The 12,571-nt window shown below is 50.5% G+C and overlaps 1 protein-coding gene across 1 annotated transcript in view; it reads left to right on the top strand.

The window, feature by feature from the left end:
* The window catches only part of LOC119389737 (organic cation transporter protein-like), a 282,311-nt gene extending 271,470 nt beyond the window's left edge, over window positions 1-10,841 (top strand). Inside the window, exon 6 of the mRNA XM_037657112.1 lies at window positions 10,664-10,841. Within this exon, the coding sequence (XP_037513040.1) occupies window positions 10,664-10,727 (64 nt within the window). The 3' untranslated portion in view covers window positions 10,728-10,841. The remainder of the gene's footprint in view (window positions 1-10,663) is intronic.
* The last annotated feature ends 1,730 nt before the right edge of the window (window positions 10,842-12,571 follow it).

Raw genomic sequence — 12,571 nt, 5'->3', positions numbered from 1 at the left:
TCGTATCCGGCGGTGTCGTTTTGTCCGACGATAGAATTATCGACTTGGTTCTTAAGTCGATGACGGCGCCGTGATGGTTTAAGAAGTCCATGCCAAGTATGACGTCCCTAGAGCAGTGTTGCAAGATTACGAGACTCGCAGGATACGTGCGATTATTGAATGTGACTCTTGCTGTGCAGATTCCAGACGGCGTTATTAGATGGCCTCCAGCGGTACGGATTTCGGGGCCTTCCCAAGCAGTCTTAACATTCTTTAACTTCGTGGCGAAAGGCCCACTGATGATGCAATAGTCGGCTCCAGTGTCGACGAGAGCGGTGACGTTGTGGCCGTCAATGAGAACGTCGAGGTCGCTAGTTCGTCGTCTCGCGGTGCGGTTGGGTCACGGCGTCGGGTCACGGCTGCGTAGGTTTGTTCCGCTGCTTCGACGTTGCGTCGTCAGGTCTTCTTCGGGCCGTGAAGTTTCGACGTCAGGGCTTCGTTCGGCTTGCGGCGTCTTCTTTAGATTTCGTTGCGGCGTTGTCGTTGGCGGCGGAGGATCTTCGGTAGTTCGTCGTACAGCAACCACACCTCCATCGGTTGCTACCCTTAGTTTTCCGGATACGGGCTAGGCGACCGGCCCCGGTTTGGGCCAGTGTACTGCCGGCGGTGCGGTGACATGTAGTGGCCGGGCGACGGCGAGCGGGAAGGTCGTCGTTCTTGCCACTGTGTTCCAGTGACGTAGTCGTCGATGTCGCGAGGCCGTTCGCCTGGCTGCGGGCGCGGCGCGTTCTCGGCGAATCCGCGTAGCCCCATATGTGGGTACTGGCAGCGGCGGTACGTGTGACCGGCCTCCCCGCAGTGGTAGCAGAGTGGGCGGTGGTCGGGGGTGCGCCAAACGTCCGTCTTCCTCGGCGTGCATCGCTGGCCGTCTGGCGGGCGGTATGACGTCGGTGGCGGCGGCGGTGGTGCCTGGCGGCGGAACTGCTGGGGCGGCGCAGCGTCTTGACGTGGGCGAGGAGGGGGCGCGTTGCGTCGGGTTGCAGCAGCATAGCTCACGGCTTGCAGCTGTGGCTGCGCTGACTCGGGGGTGCCCAGAGACTGCTGGATTTCCTATCGGACGATGTCAGCGATCGAGGCAACTTCAGGCTGTGGTAAGGGTAACAGCTTGCGCAGTTCTTCCCGCACGATCGCTCGGATCGTTTCACGCAGGTCGTCGGAGCCGACGGCATGAACAGCTGGGCTGTTTTGAATCGATCGGCGATTATACTGGCGGTTGCGCATTTCCAGCGTCTTCTCAATCGTCGTCGCCTCTGGGATGAATTCTTGGACTGTCGAGGGTGGGTTCCGCATCAGCCCAGCGAAGAGCTCTTGCTTTACCCCTCGCATGAGCAACCTGATTTCTTGTCCTCAGGCATGGCTGGGTCAGCGTGGCGGAACAGCCTTGTCATTTCCTCTCCAAAGATGGCAACGCTTTCATTTGGAAGTTGTACCCGTGTCTCTAGCAAGGCTGCAGCCCTTTCTTTTCTGACGACGCTTGCAAACGTCTCCAGGAAAGCGCTGCGAAAGGCGTCCCAAGTTCGAAGAGTAGACTCCCGATTCTCGAACCAGGTCCTTGCTGCGTCTTCAAGGTAAAAGTAAACGTGGCGCAGCTTGTCCTCGGAGTCCCAGTTGTTGAATGCTGAGACCCTTTCGAAGGTCTCGAGCCTAGTTTCCGGGTCTTCGAATGACGACCCGCGGAACATTGGCGGCTCCTTGGGCTGCCGGAGAAGTATCGGCGCAGGCTGCACGGGGTCGGTCATCGTCGCTGCGGTCCGTGTTGGGACCTGAGGCTGCCTGGTGTTTTCGGCAAGGAGCCGGGTTTTCTTTGCCGTCGTCCTCCTCGCGGCTTGGGCTTGGGTCAGCGCTTCGCAGGGGCGTCCGGATCATGGAAGAAGCAGCACCTCCACCAGACGTCACGTGGTCGTGACGTCGACGAAGGCAGCAGTCAGCACGTCGAGATGAAATTCTTTATTATCCCGAACTTGTGGCGAAACTGAAAGCTACAGCAATACAGTGATAGCGGCGAACGGAGCGTCGACCGTCGATCAAAGTCACAAGCGATGAAGCGCGTGGGCATTTATACATGTGCCGTCGAATATTCCAGCGCTTTTGCTGGTTGTCGCGCAAGTTCTAGAATAAGCTCGAGTGTTCGCGTCTTGTGCGCAATCTTAACAAAACGATCTACAATAATCGCGAAGCATCTCGAAGAATGAGGCGTGGTTTGCGCTGAGCGTTGCTGACAGACTTTGTGGGCAAAAAACGAATACAGCAAAAGTGATAATAAGAAACGCACGTAGTATGCTTGCTTCAGGATCCGAACTTCTCAATGTTGGCCCATGTAATAAATGTAACGCATATTATGTAGCTATAATATTAGTCATGATGACACCCGTGGTAAGAGAGAAAGCCGTCTTTTTGTTAATGTGAAGAGTATTAGTTGTTATGCGACGAATTTTTAGGGCACCTCGTTTGGACTTTGCAGCAGACGTCTATTTCCTTTTCTTTCGTAACTAAAGTACGCGCCAAGAAAGGACGTCAAGCCCACCGACGGTGCGGGCGACGCCGCTCCCATCCGCTTCTTTTTAGCAGCAACAGAGGCATAACCATTTTCATGTACAGGATGATTATATTCCTGTTGGGCAGTAATAGCATGGCCGTGAACAGGCGTCAACAAGGCGATCGTAGAAGCGTTGGCGATCTTGCAAACAGCGTTGGTTGTGTCCCGTGACGCAGACGCGAACTTACGTTCAAGGGAGCAGTGTACGCGCCGATGTCGATTTCTTGTGCATACCGCGGTTGATACTTTAGTCATTGCGAAGTTAATTACTTCTTAAATAATCAAAACAGCGGTGGGTGAAGCACAATCAATAATTTAACGACATACTAATTCACTTCAATTCATAACGCGTCGTTCTAGGCTGTACATGGACAGCTTTAAATGAAAGCATCAAGCAACACTGTGCCTCAGCCAAAAGCGAGCGTCGAGGCGGTCAACGCTTGCCAGTTTTTGCGTGTCTTTTTCCTCCAAGGGGCGCGACGCGATGCATTTGACGCGTAGGCGCATGGAACGCGTGCCGGCGCTAGCCAGTGGTTGGGCCTTAACTGATACGCGGGCGCTGCTGGCGTATTTTGGGCGTACGTAAGCTACAGCTCGTTTGCGAGCGCTGCTACGCTATCGCGCACACGTCATCTTGTTTTCCGCTGCGCCTTTGCATATAAGGGAACACCCACGCTAGAGTGTACTGGAACAGGGGAGTGTCCAGAACGGCCGCAGCACCAGTGTACAGAAAGTGAAGCCCAAACAGGGTCAATCCACTTGTGGCGCTGCGATCGGTATTCTGCAGTGTGTCGTCATTTAAGAGTTGCGCGCCGCTCCGCCAAAGTGGTGCAGGGGTAGAATGCCCACTTCCCACTAAAAAGTCCCTGGTTTGAATTGCAGCTGTAGATGGTGGGTTTTTATTCTTAGTGTCAGCTTTTATAGCTCTATTGGTTTTCCTTTTTTTCTTAAAACTAACTTCTGTTGCTACAAAAATTAATGTGTCATACAGTCGATCCCCCTACTGGTACCCGGCTGCTGACCGTCGTTTTCTGGAGGCCCAAATAAGCCCACTCTTTCGCCAATGTATCATTCTTCCAGCCTTTGGACCTTGGGCATTCCCCTCAGTGGTTGTTAGCAGGGGTATTCAGAAGCGCCTTTGTGTTAACTATGATCCCCTAAATAAAATGACTGCGAGTGTTGTGCAGCCACTTCCGCATGCAGATGACATCATGGATGAAATTGCTGGTTCACTGTACTTTGTCTGCCTAGACCTAAGGTTGGCTTATAGGCAGGTTCGTTTTCGAGAACACCTAGCAAAAACTGCTTTTAGTGCCCACCATGACACTTTCGTGTGGCGCCGTATGCCATTTGGGGCTGAGGAATGCAATTGCCACCTTCCAGCTTGTCATAAGGTCAATTTTCGCCAACTTACATTCAGATTGCCAAACTGTGGTGTACGAGTCTACCTGGATGATCTGATTTTGGCGCCAACTGTTGAAGAGCTTACTGTACTACTTTACAAAGTATTTTGCCTACTCCACGCCAGTGGATTCACGGCTTCAGTCGAAAATGCAAGCTTGCCTTGGAGTCTACCAAGTTTGTTCGATTCAGTCTGAGCAAGAACGGCAAGCAACCTGACCCTACCAAAGTCGATGCCTTCCTGAAAACCCCACAGTCTACGGAGCGGTTTTGTCATGGCTCCAGACAGCCAACTTCTATAGCCACTTTATCAATAATTTTCCGGGGATTGTGGCACCTTTGCAGTCTCATTCGGTCTGAAGAGTTCGCCTCGATTGCGATGAATCTTATCGCCGAATCCGCACAGAATTAACAGACGCTCCCGTACTGGACCATTTTCATCCATATGCCCAAACCACTGTCACAACAGATGCGTCGGGAACAGCAGTTGGTACTGTGCTCTCCCACAAACAGTGTGGCAAAGAAGCTCTTATCGATATACGAGTCGCGCACTCACTGATTAGGAGAAGTTGCAGAGTTACGTTTGGGAGTGCAGTTGGCTGTCACTATCAAGTTCTGGCACTACTTACTCGGCAGAAAATTCTGTATATTGAACGACTCGACTGTGGCATGCTTGACAGACACGTCAGGACTTCACGTCATTTTACGACCATGTTCATGGATCTTAGGGAAATTGACTTCACAGTACAGCACCGTCCTGGTCGCCAAAACGTGGTTGCCGACATGCTGCCAAGATTATCTGCAGCAGTCCTACATCAGCCACACTAACTCGCAGCTCTACAAGCACAAGACAAAGAGCTCGAGTATCTTCGTCGCCCTCTCTCACCTTCAGAATCGTCAGAACATGACATCGCCATACGTGATGACATCCTGTACCATAGCGATGGGGCTACAATCGCACAAAATATCATAGTGCCAGGAAAGATGTGTCAGGCTGTCCTGGAATATTAACAAGGCTCTCCTCAAAGTCGTTCATGACATTGGAGGCCACGTGGATGTAACCCTCTCACTGACCAAAGTGAGAGAACGATACTGGTGGCCGAACCTTGTACCCTCAATGACACGCTGCGTTGAGGCGTACCAGATCTGCAAAAGCAGCAACCGCCCAGTAGCTAAACGTGTTGGCAAAATGGGTCCCATGGCAGTGTCAGACGTTTATTTTGCCTTAATTTCCACTGATCCCATCGCAATGCCAGCCGCTTCAGAAGAGCAGGGCATTTTAAATGTCGTTGACTTCGCCACGCGTTTCACTGTCGCAGCGGCAGTGGTTTCAACATCGGCTAAAGAGTTAATAGCACACTTGCCGTCCGTGTTTCTTAGGCTTGGATGTCCTGATGGCTGTATGTGTGATCATGGTGGCCGCTTTGAATCTCACCAGTTTAAGCACTGTATGCGCATGCCCGGTGCAGAGATTCACTACTCAGTTGCATACCGCGCTGCCAGCAACAACCTTGTGGAAAGAGGCAACGAAACTTTAGCCTCTGTTCGTCGGAAGCTGTGTTCAAATGACCCTAGCTCTTGCGGCAACAAACTAGAAGAAGCTGCATTTGCCATCAACACAAGCTACAGCACCAGCAGCCGTGTCTCTCCATTCGAACTACGTTATGGATACGTCCCCAAGCTCCCACATCAACATCGCCATCTCGCTACAGTAAGGACACTGCAAGACCTAGCAAAACCTGTTTTAGTACCCACCATGGCACTTTCATGCGAACCCGCATGCCAGTTGCGGCTGACGAATACAATTGCCACCTTCCAGCGTGCCATGCGTTCGATTTTTGCCAACTTACATTCACATTGCCCAAACTATGGTGAGCGAGTCTACCTGGATGATCTGATTTTGGCGCCAACTTTTCATGAGTTTGCTAGACTACTTGACGAAGTATTTTGCCGACTCCACGCCTTTGGATTCAGGGCTCCACTCGACAAATGCAAATTTGCCTTGGAGTCTACCAGGTTTGTTCGATTCAGTCTGAGCAAGAAAGGCAAGGAACCTGACCATGAGAAAGTCGATGGCTTCCTGAAAATCCCTATCTTGTCTCGGAACCGGGCTTCTGCAGCAGCAATGCTGAGGAAGCACAAGGGAAACGAAATGCAGCGTATGATCAACCCCATAGGGGTCACTTCTTTGAAGTCGGCCAGTTCGTCTGGGAGCGCCGCCAAGACCCGTAACATACGACACTGGAAAGTTGGCACCCAAATCCAAGAGAATATATCAAATCACCGACCAGAAAACGCCTTTTGCATTTGTGGTCAGCCGCGTCACTGGTGAAGGACCCCGGGATCAGCCCCAAGACAGGGTAGTGCACGTCTCTCAACACAAGCGCTACGTTACCCCGTACGTCAAGCCCTACATCGTAAAAAGCCAAAGTTTAACTGTGTGCGACCCTTCCCGCTTTCCCAGTCGTGGTAATGAGTTGTCTCAACCACCAGTCTCTACTGGCCTGCAATTCTGCCTCCAACGGTGCCTTCATCGCGAATCCATCACCGAAGGCGTCCGCCCGAGCGCTTGAAAGACTATTCTCTCTCGCAGTGCCTTTTTCTAGACCAAAGGGATGAGGATTTGGCCAAACGAAAAGGAGGCGGATGTAAGGGATCTCACTACACTGGAAGAAAAAGAAAGTCAAAAGAGGGTCACCACGGCACCGTGACCCCTTCGGGCACGTATTTGACCCCTTTTGGAAGGTAGTAGCAGAAAAAGAGAGTTAGCATTTTTGCGGGAGTCAATGGACTCTCGTGAAGCGCATTGTCTTCCGTGATGAAGGCGCTGCCATATACGCCGTACATATCGCGTGTTTGCCGTTCGGCGCCGTTGTGGCAGCGTGGATCGCTGACGGAGACGGGCTGGCGCGGCACCTCTCTCAGTCTCTTCAGTCTTTTTGCATGCGTTGCGTTGGTTGCGCGGCTTCCGTGTCTGGTAGTTTTGTGTTCGAGCGAAAGTGCGCATCTTCGGTTGCGGTGACGCCGGTGACGCCAGGATCCGTGCTCGGAGTGACGCTTGGAGGGCGGAATATTCATGGAACTGCGGACACGAACAACGTGCCACTGTTAACGGTGAGTGTACTCTGCCGCAGCTCTGCGGAAGTTATCTGCCAGCCATTTCCAACAGCAGCCTGCGTCCGCGGGGCTGTTGCGGATGCCCAACTAAAGCTGTCAGTTAAAGAGTTGACACCGTTGAGCACGTTGCTGCACAAGCTTCCATAAAATGAGCGATGCAAACAATTATCAAGGGTCATTGTTTGCTGATCGCACATTGTGTCTGCACTGTTGAAGGTGCAAGATGTCGTTTTGAGATGTGCTTTAGTGTGCTTCATAATGACATATCAATCGACATTGAGTGTGCAGCATGCTTCCGCGCGTGGAGACGTGAAAAAAGAAAGTCTGTGTACAGAACACTTTTACGCGCTATATATAATGGTTTTTGTTGGCTTAGAGACGGTAGTTTAAGATGCAGATATAGCACGATGTCTCCAGCGCGTACGCGGTAGTCACTTAAGTTGGACACGCCTCGCCGGTAAAGTGAAAAGTTCGAGACTTTGGACGGCGCGCGTTGTTGCGGCCGCTGCCGTGCACTCTTTTCCCTCGTTTCTGTTGGCTGTTTTCGTGGTTTGCCTACACCTGCGATGACGTTTGACGTTAAAACAGAATCTAGTGAGTGTACGTGACTGGGAGCTATGTGCGGAAATACCAGCATATGACATGTCTGATCTCGACGTAGACGGCGTCCGCGCGCGCTGGGTGTAGTTCAGGCGCTCGTACTCGCATGTGTTTTTCTCAGTATTTAAGGATGGGTTACGTTTGTAAAACAGGCAGTAACCGCTCACGACGTGCCCCTGACTGCCGGAGAATGCGCTTGGGTGTTGGAATATGCCGGCGCAAAGCCGGGCTTATTCTGAAAGAAACTTCTGAAGCGATTTCTCAGAAAAGAAGTGCTTTCATTCGTGCATAGCCAGTGCCTATTGCGAAACGAAGTCCCCGCCTTCTTTTACGTGAAAATTTGTTTTTGTTGCGAAATTATTTAAAACGAAACACACGTGTCAGAGGTGTCTACAGTAGCGGTGTGTTGAACAAAGAGTGGTTTTCAATACAAATAGTCAGTGTGTTGGCTATTCCCAGAATCCCGGATCGCTTCTCCCACCTCTTCACTGCAGTTGAAAGCCACACTCGGGGAAAAGAAGGTGCCGCTATGGTCTGGCGCCTCACCACTCATGATGGGAAAATCAACAGCGGCGTTCACCTTGTCAACGAGGCAGTCGGTCGTACATTTCCTTTGGTTGGACAAGACGACGTAGAAAAAAATGTGAGTGGCACCTACGCAAAGGAGCCTAAACCAATTTCGCTTGTTGTTTAGAGACGCTCACATCATCTTGTGCTGCAAGCTTGTCGCCAAGTGCCACGTTACAAAAGCTACTATTTGCAAGTTGTGTTTTACACGATAACGGCAAAAAACTTGGTTCCTTATCATGCCTGTTTGCATTTGTTGTTTCGTTGTGAGCCTTCATTATGTCTGTGTGAAACACTTATTGCGTAGGTTTTGCAAACATCTACTGCAATTCCATTTTCTCATCATCATATCACGTTCTGCTTTTCAGATACTGTTTATCATGGTGCTCACGCTGAACAGAAGTGAAAACATAGCAAGTCACAAGTCTGATGCCTCGAGCCGTCACCACTTTTTGATTTATTCATAATCATAAGGAATAAATATGGAAACATGGTGCCGATTTCTGCGGTTTATTTTGCACCATATGGCACTATGCACATCACTGTCACACATTTATACTATACTCATACAAGCATGTAAATAAGGAATACCTCAACGGCTTAATTCTAAATCACAGACCACCTTTTCGCGCTTTCTACATTACACTGCTACAAAAGGTGTGTTGTTTTGACGAGTTTCACTAAAATAATGCTATAATTGAACTAATATTTTTTTCAGTCGCTGGGCACAACGGCAAGTATTTTTAGACTTGCTTAAAATGAATACTTCACTATTTCCAACAGTAGTCGCGAAAACGTAGAGAACTGGAAAGGTGAGTAACTTAAAATAGCTGTGGAGTCGCTTGACGCGTCGGTGTGTGTCATTTGACCCCCGTAGGAGTGTTACCGGCAAGAGTCGTCTGACTCCTTCATAAGTGGTAATGTAATCCTTCCGATAAGAGTCCTTCGACTCTTTCTAGAGGGTCAGGGGACTCTCCTAGAGCGCGCCGACTCTGACCCACGAAGAGAGTCACCGTGACATTTTAAAGAGAGGCCTATACATGGCGAGCCAGAACTCTCCGAAAAGTCACCTATACTCTTTTTTTTTTCTTAGAGTGTGGTAGCGACACCCACCATTCACAACAGACAGCATTCCCCGAAGCTAAGCGTAAGCACAGCGGGAGCGAGTAGCTTTTGATGCGTATTGAGGCCTTGTTAAGAAGTAATTTTGTATGATTACCAGAGCCTTACTTACGCCTCAGCCTGGAGCCAGCCCTCGTCACTCCTCACACTGGACGCAGAGCATGTTCCACTATCATTGCGAAGACGTCAGAAGTACTGACACCGGCTGCCTTCTCCGAGTTCCACCGTTCACTACTGTTGGCCGAAGAAACTGCCTACAAATTTAGGAACGCCCAAACGAAAGCAGCAACACGCTGAAGGCGTATTGAGTTCAGTTGGTTTCCATACAGTCAAACCTTGAGTTGAACGAACCCGTTCAGGCACGCGAAGTTGGAAGTGATTGAATCCGTTCAACAGGGGCCTGATTAAAGTTTGCAAGTGATAATCACATTTCGCAACTGCCCCATGGTCAACAAAGGTTGCTTCACATAAAACAAGTATGAATATGTTTTATGCATTTAGTTCAGTGTGAATAATATTATTTTTTTATTTTCTGGTCAGTACTGATAGATGACATCCTTGTATGATCATAAATTAGTCTCTGCTGTCGAACGTGTTCTGAAATAAACGTCAGTCCACTAAACTACTTTGGAAACAAAACAGCCTGGACATTTTCGGGCGTGCATGCCTGTATATGGTCATCATTCCTTTTTTCGTTATTTCTCCGCCACAGTGTATCAGTGGTTGCGGTGCTCGGATGCTCACCCGAAGGTCGCAGGCTTTATCCCGGCCGCGGCGGTCGCATTTCGATGGAGGCGAAATGCTAGAGGCCCGTGTACTGTGCGATTTCAGTTGGCACGTTAAAGAAACCCAGATGGTCCAAATTACCGGAGGCCTCCACTATGGCGTCTCTCATAATCATATCGTGGTTCTGGGACGTAAAACCCCAGATATTATAAGCTTTTGGTTGTTTCTTGCTTCAACAAATACTTACGAGATGGCAATGTTCTATATCCACACTATAAGGTATTTCCTGTAAATGAATGCAAATAATGTTCTGCCGTGCGTTGTATCGTATATACACCGAGCCCAGCTCTGTGCGCCACTGCCCAGTAGACAATCTTTTAGATATACTGCATAGTGCATTTTAGTTGTGAGGCTAGAGAGCGTCTTATTAAGTGACAAGCATAGTTATGACGCTGTCTTCGTATTTGCAGAAAGAGACAGCAGAAGCGCGACTGCGATGCAAGAAACTAGGTATGCAACAAAGGTGCACTAAATTGTGGCTTGTTTATCTCGCAGGAAGAAAATACCCGAGACATCAGTGCCGCTCGCGGAGTACAAGCTGACAAGCACGAGTGCCTGACGTGGCAAACGTTGGACCAACGTCCGCGTTACGAGTTATCATCGTGCGCCGTGCAGGTGCATGTATCACAGTGTACCCTAGGACAGCTTGTCGAAGTGCAGAGCAGGGGAATAAAGCCTGTTCTGCGAAACGCAGCTGTTTTCGAAATTTTCCTGCACTGTGCAGAAGACCACGAGGAAGGAAAACTACAAACAAAAGTAGCTACGTATGGTGTCCAACTATCCTAAGCAGAGCCACTATGGAAACTTTTTTCGCTCTTGAATGGAAAATCTTGTCATTTGTGCTTTTGGCCGTAGGAGAAAAAAAAAGTGTGCACCTACAGTATTATAATAGTCAACTGTGAATTGAAACATATTGAGAACTATTAGGCGACCACATCGTGAATATCTCCAGCCCCACAGGGGCATCCATTTCGTGAGAAGCATCGCCACGAGCTAACAGGGCACCCCCTCCCACATATTTTTACACCCTCAAGGGTGTATGCCTAACGTATAGAATTGCACAGCGCGGAATACAGGACGAAACACTTGAAGAAGTGTCCTATATTCCGCGCTGTGCAATTCCATACGGTATTATTCAAGACCAACTAGCCCGACTTTCCGTTTTGTCAAGGGTGTAAATCAGTTTGTCGCCACACGGACACCCTAAGGGTGTTTCCTAAAAACCTTCAGTCTAGGTGTTAATTTAGCACTCTAGACAAAGCGAGTCCAGCATAAATTTCATGGGGTGTTAAGGTGCTAGCCCGTATTAACACCCATCTGTAAGGGTGTGGGAAGGGTGTACACCATTCATTTCGTATTATGTGTAATGGCCGAGTTTGAAGGTTCACGTTGGCACAAAAGGCTTCATCCATGCACTCCTGCAGATCTCATTATTTCGCGGCGTACTACTGAGCCTCTTTCCTTTGCACAAACGCGACTTCGTATTGGTTTTGCGAAGGTCGTGCTTGGAAAATGAGAAAAAGGGGACGGATCACCGTGGAGAGCAGTCGCACCTCACCTCGGCTCCGCCAATTGTCGGCCATCGTGCCGGTCGCTTCAACCCTATCCGGATAATTTCATCACCATCACGGGAGACTGGAGCACATTATCTGGATTCTTTCGGCACCTAATTTATCGCGAAACTCGCTCGGGGTGGCCCGGGAGAGCTTTCGAAGGTCTTGGACCACGCCGTGCACCGACCTCGGCCTGTTAGGCTTAGCTCGAATGCGGGCGCCTGCACGCCAGCTCACCGACGGAGTGACCGCCCGGCCGCCCGTCGCTGCCTCGTCGCCCATCTTCTAGCTGTCCACCGCTATGGAGTACACTGTCGAAGGACAGGAAGTGTCCCCCGAGGAACTCTCGGACGAATCCTGGCAGTCGCCAAGCCTCCGCGCTAAAGAGCAACGCCGAGCAGCCTTGCGCCTTGCGGCCGCCGCTGAAACAGCTAAGCCCACTGCCACGCCGACTTCCCAGCCGTCATCATTGCCGCCGTCAAATCGGGCAAGTGCCTCGCCTCCATATCCCCACCGCCGCGCTCCATTTCCTCGTCTCCCAGCCGAGACGATTCACGTCGGTGGACGCCCAAAAAGTCACGTAGAACTTACCAAGCTCCAGCCTTGGCACTTGTACACCGCCTTGCTGCAAGCAGCGTGCCTGCAAGACCTCCCGCCCACATCACGCGAGATGGTGCGGATTCACCCTGTCAACAACACCTTTACTCTAAGCGTCGCGGACTCTACTCGCGCTCAAGCTTACCTGCACATCACCTCCCTCACGGTCTCCGGCAACACCTTCACCGTCCACCTCTACGCCCCACACCCAGACGATGCCTTAAGGGGCATGCTCTACCACGCCTTCGACGAC

This window comes from Rhipicephalus sanguineus, chromosome 1, assembly GCF_013339695.2.
Source record: "Rhipicephalus sanguineus isolate Rsan-2018 chromosome 1, BIME_Rsan_1.4, whole genome shotgun sequence".
In the NCBI taxonomy this organism is placed as follows: Eukaryota; Metazoa; Arthropoda; class Arachnida; order Ixodida; family Ixodidae; genus Rhipicephalus; species Rhipicephalus sanguineus.
The sequence above is the reverse complement of the archived record's forward strand: the minus strand, read 5'-3'. Positions and strand labels throughout refer to the sequence as shown.